At 41.0% G+C, this 27,525-nt stretch overlaps 2 protein-coding genes across 6 annotated transcripts in view; both read left to right on the top strand.

The window, feature by feature from the left end:
• Positions 1 to 19,233, top strand: part of TMF1 (TATA element modulatory factor 1) — a 37,848-nt gene extending 18,615 nt beyond the window's left edge. Inside the window, exons 7-17 of the mRNA XM_077821058.1 lie at positions 711 to 877; positions 1,084 to 1,240; positions 1,892 to 1,984; positions 4,500 to 4,656; positions 5,632 to 5,824; positions 7,721 to 7,790; positions 7,875 to 7,967; positions 12,537 to 12,656; positions 13,383 to 13,529; positions 14,561 to 14,686; positions 16,462 to 19,233. Coding sequence (XP_077677184.1) covers positions 711 to 877; positions 1,084 to 1,240; positions 1,892 to 1,984; positions 4,500 to 4,656; positions 5,632 to 5,824; positions 7,721 to 7,790; positions 7,875 to 7,967; positions 12,537 to 12,656; positions 13,383 to 13,529; positions 14,561 to 14,686; positions 16,462 to 16,605 — 1,467 coding nt within the window. The 3' untranslated portion in view covers positions 16,606 to 19,233. The remainder of the gene's footprint in view (positions 1 to 710; positions 878 to 1,083; positions 1,241 to 1,891; positions 1,985 to 4,499; positions 4,657 to 5,631; positions 5,825 to 7,720; positions 7,791 to 7,874; positions 7,968 to 12,536; positions 12,657 to 13,382; positions 13,530 to 14,560; positions 14,687 to 16,461) is intronic.
• Positions 19,234 to 23,698: 4,465 nt separating this feature from the next.
• The window catches only part of EOGT (EGF domain specific O-linked N-acetylglucosamine transferase), a 31,776-nt gene continuing 27,949 nt past the window's right edge, over positions 23,699 to 27,525 (top strand). For all 5 annotated transcript variants that reach the window (XM_077821763.1, XM_077821762.1, XM_077821765.1 and 2 more), the window contains exons 1-2: positions 23,699 to 24,115; positions 26,907 to 27,131. In XM_077821763.1, the coding sequence (XP_077677889.1) occupies positions 26,922 to 27,131 (210 nt within the window). In that variant the 5' untranslated portion in view covers positions 23,699 to 24,115; positions 26,907 to 26,921. The remainder of the gene's footprint in view (positions 24,116 to 26,906; positions 27,132 to 27,525) is intronic.

Genomic DNA, 27,525 nt, shown 5'->3' with positions numbered 1-27,525 from the left:
AGTGCTTCTTGATTTGCACATTCCTTCCTTAAGAAGCTGACCAAATGCTTTACAAAGGTTACTTAAAAATCAAGTCAGTACACAGCCAATATTCATAACTTCGAATACAAAAATGACACATGTATACAAATAGGATTAATAGATTCATTAGATCATAACCTTTACAGAGAGATGTTACATGGCATATGTAGCATAAAACATATTCTAGTTATGTCATATATACGTTCATAAGCATATCTCCATAAAGCCTTATGGGGGGCACCATCACATCAGCATCATACTCCTCTCCCTTTTTTCTTCAACTTCAGTTAAAGCTCTATTCCAGGAATCTTACATTTTAGGCTTTCAGTCATCAAAAGTAATTTAAAGACTATTCAGTGGTCTTAGTAAGTCTTATTCGGGCTCTTGATATTTCACTCACTGAAACTTACGTTAGTGCGCAGCAAGGCTTTCTGTTGGCCCTGAACTTGATTGCCACCAGTTGTCTATGCCCGTGCCTAGAAGTAAATGTCACTCTAGAGGCCTGTGTCTGTATTGACTCACAGGTATGCTGTCACCACTCTAGTGCAAAATGTTGTTGTCTTGGAGCTGGCGTTTCAGGTTTAATGGAATTTAACTCAGGAAGACTTAATAAAATGCTCCATCTTAAATTTGAAGAGTTTTTTCAGTTATTTTGGTAGACTGTTATCAATTTTTTTTCACTCTAATAGGTGCTTGATGGCAAGGAGGAGGTTGAAAAGCAGCATCGAGAGAACATTAAACAACTGAACAGTGTGGTAGAGCGACAAGAGAAGGATCTCAGCAGACTTCAGGTCGACATGGAGGAGCTTGAAGAACGGAACCGAAGTGTTCAAGCAGCACTTGACAGCGCATACAAGTAAGCAGATACTTGCATGTAAAAATCAAGAAGTTTACACTTAGAAACTCCTGTGTGTGGTGCCTGAGAAATGTTTATAATATGTAGTAAAAATTACTTGTTAAGTCACCTTGACATGGTATAAACTGTGAAGATCACTGTAGTTTTTCTACTTAATTTGAATTTTATGATATAAAATTCCGGTGCCTTTAATTCTTGGTTTGTAGGGAACTTGCTGATCTTCACAAAGCTAATGCTACAAAGGATAGTGAAGCACAAGAAGCAGCATTAAGTCGTGAAATGAAAGCTAAGGAAGAACTTGGATTAGCTCTGGAGAAGGCCCAAGACGAGGCCCGCCAGCAGCAAGAGGCTTTAGCAATTCAGGTGAGCTTTAAGCCTGGGGATTAAAGCTTTCTCCTCTAATTTGAGAGTGCACTTTGGGCTATGAATGATGTGCTCTGCTGAAGGGAACCAGGCTTTGTGCAAGCTGGATGTCAAAATTCTCCTCCATTCTTCCAAAAAACAGCTTTTGCCAAAAACAGCTTGAAAAAAATACTTAACAAATCTAGCACGACTGTTTTGTAACCTAGTAAATAGAAAATAGTATGAACACCAGATAAGTCATAAATTCAATTAACAATGAGCAAAACATAGGAGGAGAAATGTCATAATGCACTAAACCACTTGTCCAAAGTCGTAATCTTTATTTTAAATGTGTTTATCTTATCTAAATTCGTGATTATAATTTTGGTGGTAAGCCATAGTTCATGCTTGTGCCTTTCTTGTTATGATGTTAAGTGTTACTTCCTTGAACTGGACACTGTGTAACTAGTAGTGGGTGGGTAAACTAGTGAAACTATTGTGCACATGTTGTGTGTGGGTATGCATAGCTGACCTGTAAAACTCATAAACTGGGGCCCCAGGTACAATATTCACTGATGCAAATACACGTGGCTGTAGCAGTGACAAGTGGAAACTGAATTCTTCATTCAGAATTAATGAAATATAGTAATTCTCTACTTCCTGCTGATACAGGTGGCAGACTTGAGACTGGCACTTCAGCGAGCCGAGCAGCAAGCAGCAAGAAAGGAGGACTATTTGCGCCAAGAAATCAGTGAATTACAACAGGTGCAGTAACAATTAGAATCATAGAATGATCAGGGTTGGAAGGGACCTCAGGAGGTCATCTAGTCCAACCCCCTGCTCAAAGCAGGACCAATCCCCAATTTTTGCCCCAGATCCCTAAATGACCCCCTCAGGGATTGAACTCACAACCCTGGGTTTAGCAGGCCAATGCTCAAACCACTGAGCTATCCGTGTCCCCCCCCCATTTGTTTCATTGATATTTCTAGCTGCTCCGTGTTCGTTTGGTTCAAAATAAAAAATGCAAGGATTATACTGAGATAGACAAGGTGGATGAGGTAATGTCTTTTATTGGACCAACTTCAGTTGGCAGTGACAGTGCTAACCCATAACCCATTGGGGACCCTAAGCAGGAATGTTCCCTCCCTCCCCGCCTGCCCACCCCCCCCCCCAGCTCATACTAAAAAAGCGAATAAAAGGGCCCCTTGAGCTGCTCGGGGCCCTAAGCAATTGCTTAATCTGCTTATGTTTAGCGCCAGCTCTGTTTGTTGGTGAGAGGGACAAGCTTTCGAGACACACAGTGCACTTCTTCAGGTCTGGGAAAGGAAATCCCAGTGTCACAGCTCAATGCAAGGTGGAACACATTGTTTAGCATACGTAGTTAGCACATATTGTAAGGGACCATTCAAGGTAGAGCAGCCCCTTACCACCTCTGTTGTCATAGGACAAAAAGAGAGGATTAGTGGGTTACAGATTGTTGTAACAAGCCATAAATCCAGTGTCTTTTCTGAACCCCCACTTCTGGCCTTCAAACAACTCTCCAAGCTCATCATCAGAAGCAAGTGCCTGACAGACCAAAATACAGCCACTCAAAGTGGCACCAGACCCTGCCAGACCAACAGATGGAAAAGCTTCAGACATATCTCCATTACTACAATTATCAACACCCCCCACAATACATATTTCAAGGTCCATGGATTCTACACATGCCTATCACGTGTGGTATACCTCACACAGTGCACTAAATGCCCAAATAATAAGGTATGTGGGTGAAAACAGACAATCACTGCGCACTCAAACTCACAAAGGAAAATGCGACGAGAGAAAAACACCCCATCACCGGTGGGATGGACACTTTTCACAAATCGATCACTCTATATCTGACCTATCAGTCCTCATTCTCGAAGGAAACTGCACAACACTTTAAAAAAACGAGCCTAGGAGTTTAAATTCATGTCTCTGCTAGACACTAAATGTGAACCAAGATACTGGATATATGGTTTATTAAAACAGTCTGTAACCCACTAACCCCCCTCTTTTTGTCCTATGACTGCAGAGGTGTTAACGAGCCACTCTACCTTGAATGGTCCCTTACTATATGTGCTAACTACATATGCTAAACAAACCATTCCAGCTTACATTTTGTTGTTACTGTGGGAGTGCCTTTCCCGGACCTGAAGAAGGGCTCTGTGTGGCTCAAAAGCTTGTCTCTCACCAACAGGAATTGGTCCAATAAAATATATTAATCTCCCCAACTTGTGTCTTTAACACCCCGGGACCGATACGGCTACAACTACACTACATACCTAGGATTATGTTAAGTTATTTGTTTAGGGGAGGGACTTCTAAAAGGAGAATACAAAATGCTAAAATAACTTGAAAGTTCATAGGTCACAAGATACCTTTTAGGCCATGTCTTGTGCAGAAGAACATTAGGAACAAATGTTAGGAAAAACCTTTGGTTGTTCTTTGATTTTCAACCAATATATTTCTTTGAAAATCATTATGCCAGCTTTTTAAGCATGACGGATCTTTTTAGTATGAAGCAAAATTTAGCCATTAAGGTTGTGAGTATGCTGTAAAACTTACAGCAAATGGACACTTAAATCCCTTCCTGTCTTCCCTGGAAGAGTGGATTACTTTTTCATCCTTTTCTTTTAGGAATAGTCCAGAGATTAGTCTAAATGTGGCCTCTTCCTGGGGCCTGTGGAGAGAGTATTGCCTAATGAATATGTTAGCACCAGGAGGGAAATAACTTGATAGCAGATCCTGTTGAGGTGTGAAGTGGTTAGTAAAGAGTCAAAACTTGAACTTTTGGTAGGGACTAATTAGGGGAGAGAAATCCCCCAGAATGGAGTGCTCTTCTTTCTTCTCAAGTAATGGCATTTTTAAAATTGAAACCATAATATGCTGTCAGCTAAGTATTAAGGCCTGCTAGATGAGGCTTGTCTTCTGCTTAATACTGGAAACTCCAGTTATATACTAACACAACACTACCATCAGAAAAAGGGTCCTTTGGCAATTAAATCTTCTTCTACTGTCTGACTTTAAACACCAGACCTGTTTCCGAATGACTTGTCTAAAAAGTCACTCCAGCTCTTGATGATGTATTATTCTCCTCTAACTTTACTTTATTAAAAAAAAAAAAGTGCAGTTTTAATAGTAGTTATTGTAGAACATGTAAGGATTGTAGTTACATTTTTAGCTGAATTTTGTGGTAAAACTTAAACTGGTCATGCCGTGTTAAGGTTTAATGGCATTTAACTAATTCATAATTCAGAGACTCCAAGAAGCAGAGAATCGGAACCAAGAACTGAGTCACAGTGTTACATCTGCCACCAGGCCACTTCTTCGGCAGATCGAAAATCTGCAAGCAACACTGGGAGCACAAACCTCTTCATGGGAAAAGTTAGAAAAGAACCTTTCTGACAGACTTGGTAAGTCTAGCTTGTATGTAGATTTTAATGTATTGTGTGACTGTCGGGGAGACACTAGATGGCAGTAATGTAATGAGAAGAGCATAGACTTATGTCTAAAGTATGGGAGATCTGGGTTCAAATGTGTATCAGTAATATAGGATGATACATAGGTGTGTTGCAAGGGTGCTGTGAGGCGTGATTTACTGAATTTGTAAAAGACTTGAGATGGTATGGTAGTAGTGATTTATATAAGTGAAGAGCACTGTATGTGTATATATAGAATTTTAAAAAGGGAGTGGGCATGGGAGAGGGGCAGGAGTGAAAATGGACCAACATCTTGAATTGTCAGATGTGGTTTTTGGATTCCATGACCTGGGCTCAGCTAGTATAATTTACTGTGTGACTGTCCAAGGCTGTGAAACAAATATATTTCAGCTGCGTTGAGGGTTGTAATGAAAAACTGTTGCCCCTTGGATGAACAAAATGACAATGGAATAAAATGTCCAAAGCCACAGGTAGGGTATGTAAATGTTTCCTTTAATTATGTACTCTTCAAAACTAGAATCTCAAATCCTCCTTGCCCGGCAATCCTCTCTACCGCCAATTGTATATTCTTGTTTGGTGGCAGGCATACTGCCACCAATCAGTTCTCAAACAGTGCTGTATCTACTCGTCCACAATGAGGTCTATACCCTGCTATTACGTGCTTCTCATGGCTAATGCCAAGTTGTAATTGCTTACCATATTTTGAATGCTGTTGAAAAGACTACATTTCTCGTGAAGCCTGGAAATAGTACAAGAATAAACCTTTATAATGTCTGAAAAATATCTGAATTGCATCTAAACATTTGGCAAATATGCCAAACATCTCAATTAGACACCTAAATAGTTGGCTCAAGTTTTGGATGACTGATTATTTTGGCATAAAAGTCAGCTAACAGTTGTTTTGTTTTTTTATAATGGATTGTGTATTTACTCTTTCTTGGGAATTAGGTGAATCTCAAGCCCTCCTGGCAGCAGCAGCTGAGAGAGAACGTGCTGCTACAGAAGAACTTCTTTCCAATAAAATTCAGGTGTCTTCCACTGAATCACAGAATAGCCTCTTGAGGCAGGAAAACAGTCGCCTTCAGGCTCAGCTAGAAGCAGAGAGAGCCAGACTCAAGAAACTGGAAAATGAAAACAATAGGTGAATTGGGTTAAGTTCTTGGCTCATACACGTTTCTTTAGATTCATATGGAAATGAAAGGAATATACTATCAAGTTTTTGTGTTTGAATAGGAAGACTTGCCCTTTTGTATGTATTTGATAACTACCATATAAAATACTGACTGTGTTGCCGGCCAAGTTTTATGAAGGAAGACACATACAGAGATCCTTTTCTTTATTTGATACCTGCTACTTTCAGGTCACTTCAGCTCTTCTGGGCTATCCATGTACCCTTAGGGTTCCTAGAGGCACTTCTTATGCATTGAGCCTTAAATCTCTCACCTCACCCAGGACCAGTCACTCTCACCTACTTTATTTGCTTTTGACAAGAATATTAAATAATGATCATGGGTGGCAGGAACTGTAGGCTTGGGGAGGCTATGCCATCCCAAACAGCCAGATGTGGCTCTGCCCCCAGCCCTGCCCCCCCTGCTTCCTCCCACTCTGCATGCGCCCCTCCAGTCCCCTAGCCAGTACTAGCCATGGCTGGGGCTGGGGCTATGTCTACGCATGCCACCCACCCTCCCGGTGCTCTGGGGCTGGAGCCGGTGGCTGCAGTGGGGGAAGGGGCGGGGCCTCGGGTCGAAAGGGTGGGGCTGAGGGCTAGCCTTCCCCAGCCTCTGGTTCATGTGCCACCCATGATGATGATCTCTTTCGCCCTACTCTTGCAAGCTGCTTTGTGTAGTTGCAGTCCGTGAGCCTCCATGCAGGCACAAGGGTCCATCTGCACAGAGCAGCTTGCAGGATTGGGACATTAGAAAGCATCCAACATCTTCTCCAAAAAGAAATTAAATCAATCAGTTATCACGTGCTAAGAAGTTGAACTGTGGCAACGACTATATTCTTAAACATATTCCTGCTTTTAATAGTAGAAAAACAAGAAAACATGTCCCTTGAAGACTAATGCTTTTTGGTGGCTCCACGCCACCACCTTCTGAACTTCTGCCCTGATGCATTTCCACCAACATCCAATACAGGCCTCCCACCTCTGCCTCGGCACAGACACTATTGTAGAAGCAAACCTGAAGTCAGTAGCAAAAATATTAAGTAACTTGTGAAATTCTTCCTCTTGACTATGTCTCCAACAAACTGTGTTTGTTTCCCTTTTAACTCCCTGGGCTGTTCCTGGGGGGAGGTGTGCTTTTCTGCATTGGGATTCCAGTTCATATCAGGAAATTCCCTTTTCAGCATCCTGGTGGTACATTGGGAGGATCAAAATACTTTGGTGATCTTTCAGTAGACTTCATCCTATCTAGTCAACTACAGTTTCTTCCCAGGCAATCTACCGGTCCTAAGAAATTCTGACACCTGGGATAGTTTTGCCTCCTGGTTTCTGAGTTTAATTGTGTTAATTTGAGGAGTCATATGTCCACTTCTGTAGTATGCTTACGCTAATTTTTTGTATGAGAAATAGTTAAAGATAAGTTATTGAAAGTTGCTTTAAGGTTAATGTAAGTATGATTGGTTCATGCAATAGTAGACCAAGTATCCAGAATATTAAAGCAGCATGCACACAACAAACGAAGCGTAAGAGGATATTGCATGGAAATATAACAAGTGGTTAAACAGAGGTTCTTAAGATTAGCAAACATTCTAGTAGCCACATGCTACTTACAAATCAGTGTGAGGGTATTTTTCTAACATCGTAGAGAAATAGTTTTAGTTCTCCATTTGGTAATACAGATCAATTCTGTTCCTGATGCAGTTAAATATTAAGCTTAAATATAGATATATATTTGTATAGGAAACAAATATTGTGCATTATGCTTTTGTCAGTTTCAGTAAATTATTTTTCTTTGTGGGAACCTAAAATAAAAACATGAAGAGAAGATTGTCTTTCATAAAATTACATTACTTTTCCCTTTTTTCAATATAGATATGAGGTTGAATTAGAAAACCTGAAAGAGGAGTGTATGAAAACTCTTGACGAAGCAAAGAAAGAAAAGGTATTGGTTAATTCAATATTGCATTGCTTCATCATAAAATTCTGAGTTTGCAAGGGATTAAAAATCCACATTTCCTCCTTCTAGACACTGTTAGCTACTCAACTGGAAATGGAGAAAATGAAAGTTGAACAAGAAAAAAAGAGAGTAATTTTTGTACAAGAAACAGCAAAGGAAAAGGTATGTAAATTTGCTTTAATGTTAATTCATGTGTTTCAAAAATCTTATTGGGTCACATGATGACCGAGCAAGTCTCGAATGCTAAAATGTCATATAAACAACAAACAAGGATTAAGAGGATCTAGCATGGTAATGGCATGAAACTAAGTGTCTGGGACTTCTCTGCATCTTTTTTTTTTCCTGTGAATTCAATGCTTGTGTGAAAGGCACTGTATTGACAGTCCTGAATAATTCCTCTACTTAGTCACAGAACAAATGAAACAGGGATAGTATCAGCATAGGTTGATCCACACTGTTGCACCAGTGTGCCTTTGTCCTTACCTTGAGGGGCATGACATTCAATGTCTGGGGCCACTGAAAAACTCTTGCCTCTGCTGAGACTACCAGCAAGGTGCCGGTTAATTCTAGTTGTGATGCGTCTGTGTGATATGAATGCTGGTCTATAGGCCCCGACTCACTTTGTTTAGCATAAAGAAAAGGAGTACTTGTGGCACCTTAGAGACTAACCAATTTATTTGAGCATGAGCTTTCGTGAGCTACAGCTCACTTCATCAGATGCATACCGTGGAAACTGCAGCAGACTTTATATATACACAGAGAATATGAAACAATACCTCCTCCCACCCCACTGTCCTGCTGGTAATAGCTTATCTAAAGTAATCTTCAGGTTAGGCCATTTCCAGCACAAATCCAGGTTTTCTCACCCTCCACCCCCCCACACAAATTCACTCTCCTGCTGGTGATAGCCCATCCAAAGTGACAACTCTTTACACAATGTGCATGATAATGAAGTTAGGCCATTTCCTGCACAAATCCAGGTTCTCTCACTCCCTCACCCCCCTCCAAAAACCCACCCCCATACACACACAAACTCACTCTCCTGCTGGTAATAGCTCATCCAAACTGACCATTCTCCAAGTTTAAATCCAAGTTAAACCAGAACATCTGGGGGGGGTAGGAAAAAACAAGAGGAAATAGGCTACCTTGCATAATGACTTAGCCACTCCCAGTCTCTATTTAAGCCTAAATTAATAGTATCCAATTTGCAAATGAATTCCAATTCAGCAGTTTCTCGCTGGAGTCTGGATTTGAAGTTTTTTTGTTTTAAGATAGCGACCTTCATGTCTGTGATTGCGTGACCAGAGAGATTGAAGTGTTCTCCGACTGGTTTATGAATGTTATAATTCTTGACATCTGATTTGTGTCCATTTATTCTTTTACGTAGAGACTGTCCAGTTTGACCAATGTACATGGCAGAGGGGCATTGCTGGCACATGATGGCATAAATCACATTGGTGGATGTGCAGGTGAACGAGCCTCTGATAGTGTGGCTGATGTTATTAGGCCCTGTGATGGTGTCCCCTGAATAGATATGTGGGCACAATTGGCAACGGGCTTTGTTGCAAGGATAAGTTCCTGGGTTAGTGGTTCTGTTGTGGTTGTTGGTGAGTATTTGCTTCAGGTTGCGGGGCTGTCTGTAGGCAAGGACTGGCCTGTCTCCCAAGATTTGTGAGAGTGTTGGGTCATCCTTTAGGATAGGTTGTAGATCCTTAATAATGCGTTGGAGGGGTTTTAGTTGGGGGCTGAAGGTGACGGCTAGTGGCGTTCTGTTATTTTCTTTGTTAGGCCTGTCCTGTAGTAGGTAACTTCTGGGAACTCTTCTGGCTCTGTCAATCTGTTTCTTTACTTCCGCAGGTGGGTATTGTAGTTGTAAGAAAGCTTGACAGAGATCTTGTAGGTGTTTGTCTCTGTCTGAGGGGTTGGAACAAATGCGGTTGTATCGCAGAGCTTGGCTGTAGACGATGGATCGTGTGGTGTGGTCAGGGTGAAAGCTGGAGGCATGCAGGTAGGAATAGCGGTCAGTAGGTTTCCGGTATAGGGTGGTGTTTATGTGACCATTGTTTATTAGCACTGTAGTGTCCAGGAAGTGGATCTCTTGTGTGGACTGGACCAGGCTGAGGTTGGTGGTGGGATGGAAATTGTTGAAATCATGGTGGAATTCCTCAAGGGCTTCTTTTACATGGGTCCAGATGATGAAGATGTCATCAATATAGCGCAAGTAGAGTAGGGGCTTTAGGGGACGAGAGCTGAGGAAGCGTTGTTCTAAATCAGCCATAAAAATGTTGGCATACTGTGGGGCCATGCGGGTACCCATAGCAGTGCCGCTGATCTGAAGGTATACATTGTCCCCAAATGTGAAATAGTTATGGGTAAGGACAAAGTCACAAAGTTCAGCCACCAGGTTAGCCGTGACATTATCGGGGATAGTGTTCCTGACGGCTTGTAGTCCATCTTTGTGTGGAATGTTGGTGTAGAGGGCTTCTACATCCATAGTGGCCAGGATGGTGTTATCAGGAAGATCACCGATGGATTGAAGTTTCCTCAGGAAGTCAGTGGTGTCTCGAAGGTAGCTGAGAGTGCTGGTAGCGTAGGGCCTGAGGAGGGAGTCTACATAGCCAGACAATCCTGCTGTCAGGGTGCCAATGCCTGAGATGATGGGGCGCCCAGGAGTTCCAGGTTTATGGATCTTGGGTAGTAGATAGAATATCCCAGGTCGGGGTTCCAGGGGTGTGTCTGTGCGGATTTGATCTTGTGCTTTTTCAGGAAGTTTCTTGAGCAAATGCTGTAGTTGCTTTTGGTAACTCTCAGTGGGATCATAGGGTAATGGCTTGTAGAAACTCGTGTTGGAGAGCTGCCGAGCAGCCTCTTGTTCATATTCCGACCTATTCATGATGACAACAGCACCTCCTTTGTCAGCCTTTTTGATTATGATGTCAGAGTTGTTTCTGAGGCTGTGGATGGCATTGTGTTCCGCATGGCTGAGGTTATGGGGCAAGTGATGCTGCTTTTCCACAATTTCAGCCCGTGCACGTCGGCGGAAGCACTCTATGTAGAAGTCCAGTCTGCTGTTTCGACCTTCAGGAGGAGTCCACCTAGAATCCTTCTTTCTGTAGTGTTGGTAGGGAGACCTCTGTGGATTTGTATGTTGTTCAGAGGTATTTTGGAAATATTCCTTGAGTCGGAGACGTCGAAAATAGGATTCTAGGTCACCATAGAGACTGGGAGTGGCTAAGTCATTATGCAAGGTAGCCTATTTCCTCTTGTTTTTTCCTACCCCCCCCAGATGTTCTGGTTTAACTTGGATTTAAACTTGGAGAATGGTCAGTTTGGATGAGCTATTACCAGCAGGAGAGTGAGTTTGTGTGTGTATGGGGGTGGGTTTTTGGAGGGGGGTGAGGGAGTGAGAGAACCTGGATTTGTGCAGGAAATGGCCTAACTTCATTATCATGCACATTGTGTAAAGAGTTGTCACTTTGGATGGGCTATCACCAGCAGGAGAGTGAATTTGTGTGGGGGGGTGGAGGGTGAGAAAACCTGGATTTGTGCTGGAAATGGCCTAACCTGAAGATTACTTTAGATAAGCTATTACCAGCAGGACAGTGGGGTGGGAGGAGGTATTGTTTCATATTCTCTGTGTATATATAAAGTCTGCTGCAGTTTCCACGGTATGCATCTGATGAAGTGAGCTGTAGCTCACGAAAGCTCATGCTCAAATAAATTGGTTAGTCTCTAAGGTGCCACAAGTACTCCTTTTCTTTTTGCGAATACAGACTAACACGGCTGTTACTCTGAAACCTTTGTTTAGCATAGGTTACCAAATGCCCATCAGTTGGCAACAGCTTTCAGTCACTACCAGTCAGCAGTTGATATTCTAACACCGCTCTGTCCTCGCTGTTAATCTCCTAGTTGCTGCAGTTCTGAAATTGAAGTCCTGTTCGAAGTTATTTACTTCATCCTTAAGTCAATATGTATTCAGTTGCTGACTGCAGAGGATGTCAGCCTATTTAGAAAAACTCGTCAGTAACAGAGTTTAGCCTCAGAGATCCTGAGTTTGAGCATTGTAACGCTTTTTAAAAAATCTCTTCACTGTCCTTCATCCAGGGAAGAACCTACTTTTTATTTAGGGTGTAATTTCTGTGAGGCACATGAGCTCAGTGAAACACTTAGTTGTCTCTAGGGCTCATGTACTTTTGTGGTCTTAGGCCAGCATTCTGCAGTGTGGCTACTGAAAGACCACTTCCCTTTGCACTAGGTAGTAACGTCTGTTTCTGCATAGCCAGGAAAGCCTAAGGCAGTAGTGGGAAACCTGGAGCCTGTCAGGGTAATCCACTGGTGGGCCGCAAGACAGTTTGTTTACATGGAGCATCTGCAAGCACGGCCGCCCGCAGCTCCCAGTGGCCGCAGTTCACCGTTCCCAGCCAATGTGAGCTGCGGGCTGGTCAATATAAACAAGTGTCTCGTGGGCCGCCAGTGGATTACCCTGATGGGCTGCAGGTTGCCCACCACTGACCTAAGGAATTGAACTTGGGCTAGATGTACTAGTGACACTGTTAAATCCACTTCACTGTTTAAACTTCAGTTAATATACAGAAAAAATGAATTTGTGCTCTACATTTGGGAGTGAAAAAAGAGACCCCATTATATGCAAAAAGTCTGTTTATTGTCTTCCTCAACAATCTTTGTTCCTTGTATTCACTTTCTCTTAACTAGCTGTTGTATTTTTCAAAGGAGCGCAAGTCATTTACCTTATCAACAGTGGAAACTGTTTCGAGTACTCCAACATTGTCACGCTCAAGCTCTATAAGTGGAGTTGATATGGCAGGGCTTCAGGCATCCTTCCTCTCTCAGGTAATGTATCATTTATCAATTGATGTTTTTTGATAAACCATTTTGCTACCTTTTGTGTGTTTACAATGAATTATGTTGGAGTCTTCAAATAGTTTTACTGGCATGTTAATTTTATCTAGCTAATAACTGCTTTGAAAAAATAGTGATTTCAGCTATTTTGCTTTCTTAAACATACCTACAAAATGTCTAGGTTTGCATAGCATTTGAACAAGGGTGCCTGAGAGCACATTTAAAAAAATATAGTAGAATAATGTGGAGAATATAAACTTGAAGTGCTATTCACGTAATTCGTTCCGAAGTGCTTTATAAAATAAGTTGACACTATATCTAAAGTTGACTCGACTGTTAATCCAGTGATTCTAGTTTAGTGCACCACTCACTCGTGACACACTGCCACTGTCTTGATGCAATCTGTGCAAAGGCAGTTGCTTCTGATGACTTTATCTATGAGCATATAGAGATCTATGCTCGCCAAATGGCAGTGGTAAGGGTGAAATGACAGCAAGCAAACTTGACATGACAGCAAGCAGCTTTGTTTAGCTATTCAAAATGAGCTTTTGTTTGGAAGGAATATATTTGAAGCATTGAAACTTTTGACTCTAATGATGACTGTCTTCATTTGCTGTTTGTATTGAATCAGTAGGCTCTTGCTTCTAGTGCTAAAATTTTCAAACGTGAAATAATCTCAATGTCCGATCTTGTGGTTGGTTCACTTTTTATTTGTAGGATGACCCTCATGATCATTCATTTGGGTCAATGTCTACAAGTGGGAGCAATCTTTATGATGCTGTAAGGATGGGAGCAGGTTCAAGTATAATTGAAAACCTGCAGTCGCAGTTAAAACTGAAGGAAGGAGAGATTTCTCACCTACAGGTACTGTGAGAATCACTTTAAGTTTATTGTGTGTGTCATAAGTAGAAAGATGAACATGATTTTACTTTACTGGTTTGTTTTACAAAGTTTATTTTACTGATAGCTGTGTAGGGTCTGGATGTGCAAACAATGGTTTTGTCTTGCACTGATGTAGGGACACTCCTCCCCACCCATCCCCCAGGCAGTTCTGTTAAAGTCATAATGGGCCATCACAAGAGACGTAAGCATGCATTACCTAGTTTTTGGATGAGGTGGATCAAGTAGACTCTAACTTGCTATCTCAACATTGATCAGGGTTCCAGGGAAAGGTGAAGAAAAAGGTGAGGAGTTCGTGTTGAATGCTGTTTCATAGGGCACTTAGTTGAAGATGCTTTAAAAGCAGTATATCAACGTTCCTTCCCCTGTCCATCTCTGTGTTACCTGATTTGATTGCTTCTAGTTTCTACTGATCTGGGAGTGAAAATCCCCAAGACTTAACATAGTTGAAGCGTAAGGAATACTAATGTGAATTTATGTGACATGCAGGTTGGAAAATAAAGAAACCACTTAAACGTGTGTCATTGTAAACCTGTCTTAAACTTGAATAATGTGTTTTTTCATGTTTAAGGTGTATGTACTCAGTTTAGCAAATTAACCTTGAGCTTCAATTTTTATGTATGAAAGAGCTCTTTAAATTGACACCTTACCCCACAGCAAATACTGTCTTACCTATACTATATTATTTTCTTACTTTATAAATCTGACATCCGCTTGGTACTGTCTATATCAGTGATACTCAGACTGAGGCTTGCGAGCTGCAAGTGTATTTTTAATGTGTCTCCTGTGGCTCTTTGCAGCACTGTCTCTCTTTTGGGTAATGTTGATACCTATTTTGGCTCTTGAACCACTGAGGTTTGAGTATCACAGGTCTGTATAATAAATTGACTTCCAAGATCAATCATTCTAATTTTTTTTTAATGAAAAACAAAGTTAGTAACTTAGTATGTCACTCCCAGCACAAAGCTCTAACTGTTAAATGCCTGTTATCTTAGCTGGAAATTGGAAACCTTGAAAGAACTCGATCAATAATGGCAGAAGAGCTGGTTAAATTAACAAATCAAAATGATGAATTTGAAGAAAAGGTGAAGGAGATACCAAAACTACGTGCACAACTAAGGGTAGGTGGCTTTCATTTATATAAATCAGGTGAGAGATTGACATGTGATTTATGAAAACTCTTTTTACTAAGTTAATCATTCATAAATAAATATGTAACTGTAGATGCCCATTGTGATACTTAATACAAAATCTCTTTTCATTAAAGTTGAAAATGTGGTAAGAATCACAAAGTATATTGAATTATTAAAAGTTAGGCAGTGGAAAAATAACTCAAAGTAATACAGTTTTAGACTTGAAAATAAAGTGCTCTTTTTACAGTAAAACTGATAAATTGGTTTGTAACTTCATAGGATGCAGCTTAGAGACGGATGGATTTTGTCAGCAGATTTTGCTATATTGCATGGCAATTATCAGTTACTTTCCAAATTGATTTTCAAATTGTTATGCTAGTAAACATACAGTTCAGTGAGTGTGCATACCTATAAAAGAATCCATGTTCAGAGTTAGGAATTGTGATATGCAGAGAGAGCCATAATTTCATAATTATGCCCACTGTCAGGAATACTAAAATATGTCACATCATCAGTATAATTGCATGTGTAAACGACCACTTCATAGCCATACAGTCACTTGCACACACAGTTGTCATAATTGTACACATAATTGTATACTGAAATTAGGCATGCATATTTTTGTGCTCAGAGCATTCCGAACATCTGGCTTGGAGCTCATAATTTTTGAGTGAATTGGAAGTCTTGAGAGCCAGCATAAGAATTAGAGTATTCCATATGAGTTTAGCAAAACATAACCTATCACAGTAAAGGTTTGATCCTGTCTGATCATGATACTCATGGAACTAATAAAATAAATATTGCACATTTTTAATCCACTCTTATTACTTAACTTCTTGGGTCCTTTTTTGTTCTTGTTCTGTTTAAAGAGAACACACACATGCAAATCTTTTGAATTGCAATTATCTCATTCTGGAAAATGATTCATTCTTTTTTATACATGCAGCATGTTAAATTTTCAAACCAGAAAGTTTTTGACACTAAGCTTCTTCCTACAACAAAATCTAGTGATGGTTTGCTGAATGTTCTGTCCTTGACTCATTGTAAGTTATGAACATTAACAACTGCACAATTTTCAGACTGCTTTGTACTACGCAAAAATGAAGGAAAAGCACTTCTGAAACTGTTTTTGGTTTTCATGTGTACAAGCGCTTGTAAAATCTGTGGTGTGAGAGAGATTTAAAATTGAATATTGTAATTTAAAGTGACCTGAGTCATGTAGTAGATGCCTTTTCGTTAGATAATTTGCGGACCTTTCCAGATGATTTTACTTTGAAATTCATATAGAAACTACAGCTGCCCACCTGCTGAATGGAATGCTGTGAGCAGCCAACCTCTGTGTTTAAGCCTTCAGTTACATTTCAAGATCTTAGTGGTCTTCTGTAAAACCCTTAGTGGTCTGGGGCCTGTTATCTGATATACCAGAGAGAACTTGCAAAAAGTGCCTATTTTCTATAGAGACTTGGGCATTAAAGCCAGAGTCTTTTATGAAAATTTTACTCCCTCACCTCTTTGCTCTTTGTAGTTAAAAATCCTGCCTTTGGAATTTGCTTCCTTTCACAGTTCCCAAGAGCGCGCATTTGGTGATATTCAGGACACAATGCAATATGTGTTTATATGGGTTAGCATTAGTTTAACTTTTCAGCTTTTTTAATACTTAAAGCATGATAGGCAATGTATTAGACAAATAATGAAAACAAATATATGGCACTGCTTTTAAATTGGGGAAACAGCCAAATAACCAAAAGCCCATGTTATTCTAGGATTTGGATCAAAGATACAATACTATTCTTCAGATGTATGGAGAGAAAGCAGAAGAGGCCGAAGAACTTCGACTGGATCTAGAAGATGTGAAAAATATGTACAAGACTCAAATAGATGAACTTTTAAAACAAAGACACAACTAATTCCTGCTGAAACTGTAACTTTCCAACAATGACATTAAACTGTAAAGAGTGGTGTTTATGTAAATGCAGAATTCAAATGCCTTGTAAAAAAATGTACTATAAAAATGGGATTATATTGTAGAGTTCTTATGTGGGGAAAAATCATTACGCTTTAACAGTGTCTAGTACTGTTGGCAGTTAAATTATTTGTGCATTATTTAAAATGTGTTTAAATAAAACCATCCCTCTCTATTTAAGGTTAACCAAAAGGTGGACCATTATGTACAGACAGTAGCACAGAGATTATTTGACTAATGTAATGTTACCTAACCATACAGCACTGGAAGGCGTAAGGATAATGTAGCATGAGGCTTTATTAGACCTGCCCCTGATAATTTGCAGATTACTGTTTTACACGCTTTCATGGGTGTACAGATAAGAGTTAATGTTGGAGGATTTTTTTAATGTCCTGAACATTTTTTGTATGATTTTATAGTACAAATAATAGTTGTTTTTTTAACATGACTATAAATAGCAATGACTTGCTGTGTGAAACTAAAGGGGGTAGATATTTTAGGCTTAGCTTTTTTTTTAAAAAAGTGAAAATTTCTGATTTCTACTTTTGGGGATCTTGAACATGCAAGAGTAACAATTTCATGTTTGTAGACAAAATTTTATCTTCATATAACATCTTTTATCTTCACTCCCCAAAGCAAGGAGATTGACTCAAGACTGCTACTCTTGTTCTTAAACCCACTGCTCCATCTTGAATACTCTTTGTGCTGCATTCCTGAAGCATAACGGGGCCATTTAGAGACAGTTTTGCCTGTAACTGTAAATCGAACTAATGTCAACTGCAATAAGCAAGACAATTCTTTTGGTTCTTGTAATTTTGGGTGCTGCTTTTTAACAGTACTGTTTAAAAAAACAAAAACAAAAAACATGTATATAAAATTCTCTTGACACAAAATAATTGCTGCTGCTCTTCTGTAGCCATTCTTGGTCGGTCTGTCTGTCTTTAAACATTTTTAAAAGTGGATTCTGATGTAGTATAATTTTTAAGATAGCCTGAAGTGGTTAGAAAAGATCTCCCATTTAGGAAAGGCATTGGCTAGGAATCAGATAACAACCACATAGCTTAGTGTATAAAGAGCTACATTTCAGGTCATGTGTCAGAGGGAACTTCTGAATCAGACCCTTGGGAGTGCTGAGAATTAGCTTGCCTTCTTCCTCTTTGCATTCCAGACAGCAAATAGTTCATTACATCTCAGATTTGTAGCAACGATGGATACTTATAGTGTGAACTGTGCTGCATATGAAATTAGCTGCTTATCATACCACTGCCTGCAATCTGAGAGATTTCTCTCTCTTCCTGTTAAGTTACAAATGCATATTAAGTGTCAGAGAATAGTCCCTAATGTGTTATAGCTCGGCATTAGTTGGACTTAATGGGACATTGAGACTTGACTGAGGCTTGGTCTACACTAGAAACATATATTGGTTATTTACTTCATCAATTAGGGGTGTGGAAAATCCACACCTCTGAGCGATGCAGTTATACCAACCTAACTCCTTGTGTGGACAGCACTATGTCAATGGGAGGGCTTGGGAGCCCTCCTGTTGACATAGGTAGCATCTTCACTGAAGCGCTACAGCGGTGCAGCTGCACCACTGCAACCTTTTAACTGTAGACAAGCCCTGAGGAATCAGCCTCTTCTAGAGAGATACTTCTGTAGTAGGGCTTTCCTTCTCAGGGTCTGCCTGCACTAGGTATTTCTGCACTGATGTAGCTACTCACGTATAAAACGGCGTTTGCACTGGTGCAGTTTACACTTTCAAACGAATAACATCTCTAGATTGGAGATCTGCACGACAGGAAAAAATCTCCATTGTTAGCACTAAGGTTTAGAATGAAATATTTAGAGGATTCTAATAAAGCAATAGAGAATTGTAAGGATGCTAAAAGTTATAAAGGCCTGCATCTGTTATAGTAATGTTTAAAACACTTTAAAATAGCTGTTTTGTCTTGTGGGTAGTGAATCCTTATAGTTTCTTTTTCATCTTGGAAACTAATATAGTTCTTATACTAAAAGACAAACTACGATTTTGCTTTCTTAAAATGACATTCAATTGCTGGTAAATACAAAATACAGACTAAAAATGTTCACTTATTTTGCAGAGGGTGAATCATCTACGGGTTGGTTAAATCGGTTTAAATTCTGATATGTAAATATTTAAAAATTGAGCCATTTCTAATGGAACCAATGTTCTAGTAGAGTTAAACTTAGTTTAGGGCACCAATTAAGAATTGTTTTCACATAGTAGTTTCCCATTACAAATGAGACAACCACTCATCCAGTAAAAAGAATGAACAGGTATCTAAAACATGAAGATAAACTAATAGTGAGTTATTCTTAGTAGACAAGTCAAGGACTACTCCCAAGAGAAAGACGTATCTAGCTTGGCATTTTTATTTGACATGATTGCAGGTGCTTTTCTAAGAGACTGTTCCATGCTTAAAATATGAGGGGGTAATTTTCAGTCAAAAGAACTGATATAGCAACTGCTCTATTCACTAATAACTGCAAATATTTTTCAGATGTTCTTTTCAGTATTGAAGAGCGTGAATAAATGGGAAAAAGTAGTGTACATTCTACACTCACTGTTTCTTCATTGGTTTTAGATATGAAGTGATATGTCACGTACTTCAGGCCCAGAATTTAAGTTTTACAAAACTTGACAGAGATTTTATAAATACTTTGAATTCAGTGAAAAGATGGCTTTTTGCTTGCATTCAGCCATTCTCCTGCAGTGAAACCATTCACTATACTAGTGCAGTAAATTCAGAAAATGAAACCGTCTAATATACTTTAATCATCAAAGCCTTGTGAAACATAAAAAGTAAATAACATACATGGTAAAAAGTAAAATTTTCACCACTACATTTTAAAAGTTTTGTTTTAATCATCTTGGGTGTAATATTGTTAGTTGTTTCTTTAAAACATTTTAATATACCGGTGTCCCTTAGATGCAATGCTGTTCTTGAGATTGTCTAAGAGAAATTTTTTTTTTGGGAAAAATGGATTATAAAAAGATTTTGGAAAGGTCTAACTTCTATTCAAATTAATAGATCAAAATATTACCCAAAGAATAACTGTTTTGTCTGTATCTGTTACAGACTCCAGTAATAAATACTATATGAGTGTGAAGAAACATTACCATTTCAAGACTTGCTCAAAGTACATTTTTCAAATGGGGCCTGTTCTATAGCCCACTGAAGGCAAGGGAAAGACTCCTGTTGGCTTTGGATTAGCTCCATGGATGTCTAATAGGGAGAAATGAAGGTTCAGTCCGACACTCATTTACTTTAATGAGCATTGCATTGCATCCTTAATGAACAACCGGAGTAGATGTTCCAAATACCATCTACCTGTATGTGTGTAAAAAAATTTATTTTTGCTAAAGAAAAGTTAATTTGTCCTGTTATGAGACAGTTTTTGTTATGGTTATGTAAAGGGCTACAACTATCTTGAATATAAGACAGAAAATGGATTAATATACTATGAAAATTGAACATTTCAATTCTGATTGTAAAATAATGTAAATAACCTGTATAAAAAAGGGGTTGGGTAAAATAAAAATGGATGCTAATAGTGTGTTCCTAGTTTTCTGTAATGAAGACTGAAAACTAACTGATGGTAGATGATTCTTTGCAAATGTCAACATGGCAGCCTGCAAAGAAAATATCTTAGCTAATTTAAATAAGCAGCCCTCCAAAAAATGAACATTGAATTGAACCAGGGTTTCTGAACACTTGCAATTTTTGTTTGTGCCCCAATATCTAGGCACAATAGGATGGTTTACCAAATGTAATTCTGAATTTTAATGCTGTTACAGGATTAAGATAATGCAGAATTTGGACTAACTTCCCTTTAGGCTGTAAATGTAAAATATCTATCAAATAACCCATTAAAATTAATGGGACTTAAATTTATGCTTAAGTGCTTTGCTGAATAGAGATGTGAAGACAGATGGTCCAGTGGTTAGGGTGCTAGCCTGTGACTTGGAGGAGCTGGATTCAGTTCCCTGCTGTGCCACAGATTTCCTGTGTGACCCTGAACAAATCACTTAATGGTTTTGCCTTGGTACCTCATCCGTAAAACGGGGATAATAGCACTTTCCTACCTCACAGGGGTCTTGCAATAATATATTAAAAGGATGTGAGGTGCTCAGCTCCTATGGGAATTTTGTTTCCTCTTAGCTTATAGACACTTTTTAATTTTAAGAAAAACGGAAATGTACTAACATCAATAAATTGAACTGTGCACCAACATTGGGTGGACCAGTATTAAATAATGTTACTGTAGGTGACAGTCCTAGAATGTTAACCCTAGTCCTTTAGTTCCAAAGGTCCCTTTTCTAGCCTTTGCCCTTCCAAACTGAAGCACAGCATCAGAGAGATCCAAAGACTGGCCAATGGCATTTTCAAGCAATAAAATAGCAAGTGATGTCATTCTCTCGTCCGCCATAGTCAATCAAAGATATGTTTTAATTAGCCTGAGCTTCAAAAAGCTGTGCTCACCGCTTGCTACTGTGAATGGCAGTGTGAGCAGAATCCCCAAAGCTATCCACACATTAGGAAAAGTGTCCTTCAGCTTTGCATTGTGAATGAATGGGAAAACTTGGAGTGGAGAGTGCTTCCCATGTTGCAAAATGTAACGGATGTTGTCCAATTCAACACGGAGGTCTTTATCATTGACGTCCAAACATTCCCCATGCGTCAGCCTCCGGTGAAGATTCACACAATTGTTCAAGAATGTTTTCCTGTCCGCCGGCAGCTTACTAAGGTCATACAAAAAACCCTAGGTCTTTTTGTGGTGCTTTATTTGTCCAAACTTTTCTTTGATGGACACTTGAGCAGTTTCAATAAGCAAGCAAAAAACCTCCCTCTTGAAACCTTTTTTTCTAAGGTTCCCATCACTTCATCTCTGCCCTCATAACCAACCGGTCTCTTCTTCTGATGAATATGTGTTTCCTTGAAGACAGGCTCAACTCCTAAGTTTTCTGGCATTTCTTTGGTAGCAACATTCTATTTTCCCTTTTGTCGCTAACAACAAAAACCGCACCTTAAACCTGGTGCCCCCCTACGCCTGGCACTGTAGGCAGTTGCCTGCCCCAATATCCGGCCCTACCCTGCAGTACTTAGAATGGCTTTTGAAAATAAAAAGGTTGCATTTTGGCCACTGAGATGCTGTGCATATTGAAGTCAATAGGAGTTTGCCTTTTGACCAAAGTAGAAGCCATATCTAAGTAGGGAAATAAGTTCAAGACTGAAGGAAATAAAACAATGGTCTTTTAAATGGCTATGTTTCCTGTTGGTCCATGATAGGAAAGGCCCTTTTCCGGTACATCCTGAAAATACCATCCTTATCCTAAGCACACCAAGAGGATAGCTCTGTTATAGTACTTCATTTATGTTCTGCTTTGTACATGGGTAAAGGGAAGATAATTGGAAGGTCTGAAATATACACAGATTTTTAAAAGCATTTAATAGTTATATTGCAGTAGCATCTAGCTGTCAAGGAGGTCAGGGCCCTGGTGGACTAGATGCTATGCAAACATGGTAAATAACAGTCCCTACTGCAAAGAGCTAAAAAAGGAGACACAATGGGTAGATGAGACAAATGAGAAGGTGCACAGTTATATGACATTTGTCAAAAATAACAAAGTAAACCTTAATCATGGGTGCAGATACCTGGGGAGGAGCTCCAGCTCCCTTCAAAATTTAGTGAGTGCATTAATAAATAAGACACAAAGTCTGGAACAGAAGCTTATTTATCTCACTTGATTTAAAGGTGCACACATTTAGTCATGGTACACAAGTATTCATTAAAGTGCTGTTCAATAACTATTATTTTTAACTCTAATTGTCCTGCCCCCCCCCCAAATAAAAAAAACAGAGTTGCTTAAAGCTCCTATTCTCCAGTCCATTAGACTGATCCTTATGGGCTTTGAACATGACAACTGAAAACAAGCTCCAAGAGCTGATAAAGTGTACAGAAAAAGCCTGCTTTACGTACTGATCTTTGCGTTGGTACAGCTATGTTGGTTAGGGTTATACCCGTACAACAACTAATGTGGCTGCAGTTAAAGCGATATTAAGGCACCTTATTCAAATATTCAATCAGTTTATTCCCTTTCTCAGAAGTAGCAGTAGGCATCGTGCAGTCTCGAGAGACCACGGGTATAGGTCCTGAGAGGTAAAGAATTGACTCAACTGATTTTATGGCAGACCTGAACGAGCGGGACAATCTCTGCCACATGGGTCACATTTAGAGGTGATGTTTCAACCCTTTGGGCTCTGCCTTCTACAAGCTCTTTTCGCCTCTGTTAAGATGGACTGCTTCCTCTTCTAACTTCCCAGACCTTTTTTAAACTCTTGTTTCCAAAGGGTGCTGTCCTGAATGTGATGTATAACTCCGTTTACACAGCTGTGTGTGTTAGTGGTTTAATTCTGTAGTGCAGTATAGATCAGGGGTTCTCAAACGGGGGTTGGGACCCCTCAGGGGTTGCAAAGTTGTTATTGGGGGGGGGGGTCGTGAGCTGTTCTCCTCCACCCCAAACCCTGCTTTGCCTCCAGCATTTAACTAATGTTAAATATATTAAGTGTTTTTAATTTATAAGGGGGGGTGTCCCACTCAAAGGCTTGCTATGTGAAAGGGGTCACCAGTACAAAAGTTTGAGAACCACGGATAGTCAGAGTATAGTGAGTGGTACCATTTACGGCTTGGACATGGTCCCTATTGCTAACCGCAACCGGGGGGTGTCCACTGTTCCCCCTAAGCTGGGCGCATGCACACAGGTCCTAAACCCTGCGCCCACGCCGAAACACGGCACGCACAAAAATTTGCACAGAAGCACAATTTGCACAGAAGAGGTTTTTTTTTTTTTGCGTACAGGGCCTGTCAAAAACTAGAGGGAACGTTGGGGCTGGCTCCCAGGACACCCAAGCATCAACATGAGCCAGTTCGGTGGCCATTTCCTTCAAAAGCATAAGCCCTGCCTGAGAGAGCTGCTCCAGGGAACTGCGGCCCAGCGCCCAGGGCCAGAGCCGGCGGGGCCGCACGCGCCGCAGGTGCAGGCTTCGGAGTCAGCCCGATTTGCTGGGCAGGACCCGGCCTCCCCGGGAGCGGGCGCCCGGAACGCGCGGCAGGTGAGGCCGCGTCGGGCTTAGACTCAGTCCGCGGGGATACGGAGCCGCCCGCCGCCCCCCTTGCCCCGCGGCTGCTGGCTGCGCTGGGTGGGATTCCCGGCGGTCAGAGGCCCCGCTGAGGGGCGGCTCCAGCGCCGGGTTCCAGCCCCCCGGGGCCTCAGGCCCGTCCGGCCTCCTCGCCGCCCCTCCCCGGGGCTGGTTTCCGGCGAGCGAAGCCAGCCGGGCGGGGCTGCCCGCTCCGCTCCCCGTGCGGCGCCGGCTGCGGCAGGGAGCCCCGGCGGAGCGGCCGGGCTGGGCAGCGGCGCCATCCAGCTCCAGGTGGGAGAGCCGGGGGAGGGTTTGGGGGCGTCCCCCGGCCTCGGGGGCTGCTCGGTGCCTCCCCCCTTGGTGGGGGGGGGCTGGTGCTGCTGTGGGGGGGGCTGCTCGGGGCTGCCCCCCAGGCTGGTGTCTGCTGCTGGGGTGGGGGGGGGAGGGCTGCTCGGTGTACCCTGGTGCCTGTCTCGGGGGGCCCAGGGTGGCTGATTTGGGGCATTTCTTCTCTCCTCTTTCACTGGGGGCTGGCTGGGTGCCGCTCTCCCACCCTCGCTCCTCCCCGGGTGCTGACTGGGTGCACGCACAGGCTCAGGACCTTTCCCTCCCCGCCCCTTACTGGAAGTGTGTGTGTGTGTAAGCGGAACTGGCTCGACTTGGGGGGCTGGCGCTTGGCATCTCCCGCTCAGAGTTTGGGGAGGATGTTATTGAAATTGTATTGGCTATTGTATATTTGTAGGGGCTGTGTTATCTACCATCCCCTTCTGCGCTGAGGACTGCTTTTTCTCTGTTATCCAATGGGTCTCTGTAGAGCATTAACCCCTGTTACTTGCTCCTATTTAAAACCTAGAGCCCCTTCAGAGGCAAAGCTGGAGAAACCTCTTCCATTCTTTCTGTGCCACACCAGCATGGGCTTGTCCTGGTGTCAAAGAAAGGGCTATAAGTGGCCTTCCAGGTCATTGGTCATCCAGCACTAGCGGGAGGAGGGATTAAAGCAATTTGAGGGTGTAAACCTTGCCTCAGTTAAAGCAGCAACAAGTGTGACAGGCTACTTTGAATTTCCTCTGCCTCTGGGTTTGTGGCGGTTGAGAGGAAGTACCATTTTTGCACACTCTAGTGTCCCATTACTTTACGGGGCGTCAAATTTGTCCTACAGGCAGTCGGGTTCTATGAATGTCTAAGGCACTTGGCACCTTGCAAAACTGCCCATCAGTGCCTTAGCTCAGGTCATATAATCTGTACTCAGTGAAAGGCTCCATGAATTTATATTGCCTATGCATTTGTCTGCCTGAACAGACTCACTGAGTTTGCAAGGAGCCCTGCTAACCACATTTCCCACCTCTGATATCTTAAACTTAGCAGCGGGTAACTTCAGAGTTCTATTCCTTGTGTCTTGTCTGGTTACAGAGCCCACACCCCTCTGTGCTGAAAGGCCAGCCTAATTTTTAAGAGCAGCGTTTAATTTTGCCTCACAATTAACTAATGGGCTTGTTACAGAAAGCAGCTGTTCAACTGCAATCAGTTGCAATCCACATTTGGTCCTTCATTTGTGAGCATGAGTTACTGTGGTCCCAAATGATGATTGCAGGAGCAAATTCCAGGCTCAGAATTGAATGTCCCTAAAAAATTTAGTTGTCTTGATCCATTGGAGACTTGTAACTGTAGAAAAGGGAGCTGTGGTTAGAGAGTTCATCTCAGATGCAGGGAGCTGGTTTGTGTTTCCTCTGAGGAGGAAAATGGTGCTCCTACTAACACTGACTCGTTTGGTTTGGGTTGGTCTTCTGAAGACCCTTAGATAACCATGGTAATAAATCCTGTAGGAAAGGGGAAGGTTGCCTAACTGAAAGCTTGTCAGCATAGGAGTATGACTCGGAGAGGCTTGGGAAGGCAATATTTAAAGCTATAGATTGGGCTCTGTGCCCAGCTTTAACAGCTACAAGTGTATGATTAAAAACGTATTGACAATTCTGCTTATTGAGTATTCTCAAGGTTTGTGATTTTTGTATGTGAGATTTTCTATGCAAAATGTATTTAATTCTTCCCTGTATTCAGAAAATCTAGAGCAGTTCTCCTTGAATGGATAGGTAAGGCTGACAGCAATATTCCTGGTTTCAGAGTAGCAGCCGTGTTAGTCTGTATTCACAAAAAGAAAAGGAGTACTAGTGGCACCCTAGAGACTAACCAATGTATTCGAGCATAAGCTTTCATGAGCTACAGATGCATCCGATGAAGTGAGCTGTAGCTCACGAAAGCTTATGCTCAAATAAATTGGTTAGTCTCTAAGGTGCCACAAGTACTCCTTTTCTTTTAGCAATATTCCTATGATTCAAATAGCTTTAGTGGTTTACAGATACATTTATTTTAAAACCAGAAGGGACCATTATATCATCTAGTCTGACCTTCTGTATAGTACAGGCCACAGGATTTCCTCCAATTACTCCTGTTTTGAGCCTAATAACTTATTTGACCATTAACGTGTATCTTCTAGAAATGCATCCACTCTTGATTTGAAGACTGGATATACGTGTATTACATTGTTATAATATACTCCTTGAAAAAAACAAATGTGCAATGTTAATAAAACATAACCATGCTGATGCATTCAGAAACTTAGATGCCATATTGAGGTTGTATATATTGCCATTCAACTAGCCGATGCATTCCCACTTTGTGCAAGGAAACAATTTGTACTTTCCAACGTCCCTATTTTTTTAAAAGTTTATTATTTATAATCTTAAAAAATGTAGGCCGTTTTGTAAAACAAGTTCTTCCTACAGTCCAGATACAATATAGTCTATATATAGTTTCCTGATTTGAGCACTCAGCATTCCTTGGGACTTGGTGAAAGGCAACACACCCATTTCACATTGAATTTGAGTTGGCAATGCTTAATAAGCCTTCATGACTAATGATTCATTTTTTCAGACAATCCAGAGACGGTACAAATTAATCTCAGTGCAAGTTTGCCCTGCCTAGGAAAAAGCTGTATGGTCCAAGACAAAATACTTGAAGTGTATTTATTTGACAGAATATTGACCAATAGATATGTTATATTACTGTTTCTCCACTTTAACTGCAGGACTAGTTGGCTGCCATGCTAATGTTGCTTGCGTTTGGAGTGCTGCTTCAAGAAATCCTGGCTAATGCCCAAGATGAAAATCTTACTGAAATCAAAAACATTCCAGAAGTGCCATTATATAGCTACAAAAGTATCAATGTACCGGAAGAGCATATTCCATACTTTCTGCACAACAATCGGCATATTGCTACAGTCTGCAAGCAGGACTCTCATTGCCCATATAAAGTAGGTATTTCTATGTTTACTCAAATGTAATTTTGGGGTTGCTTATTCTTAGAATCATAGAAGTTAAAGATGGTACTAAGTTGGTCTACTTGCCAGTGGGTTGGTCATCTCTGGGGTTAGAACTGCTCTTCCTTAAAACTACTAAGCAGTGCTCTTTCCTGACTTCCATGCTGTCACAACGATGGGGGGAAAAAAGAATAGGATTTGATATATAAAGAGTTTTTTTTTGTTAATTGCTGTGATGGTCTGTACCCCTGTATTCACCCATTGCACACTATTCTTATAATCTTTGTACAAGTATGTCTTGTGAGGTATCATTTGAAAACTCATAACTCGCTGGTCAATATTGTCCTGATAAAATGTGTGTGGCAACATTGTATGTAAAGTTATATGA

This window comes from Eretmochelys imbricata, chromosome 7 (genome assembly GCF_965152235.1).
Source record: "Eretmochelys imbricata isolate rEreImb1 chromosome 7, rEreImb1.hap1, whole genome shotgun sequence".
In the NCBI taxonomy this organism is placed as follows: domain Eukaryota; kingdom Metazoa; phylum Chordata; order Testudines; family Cheloniidae; genus Eretmochelys; species Eretmochelys imbricata.
Note: the sequence above shows the minus strand (reverse complement) of the source record. Positions and strands in the feature narration are given on the sequence as shown.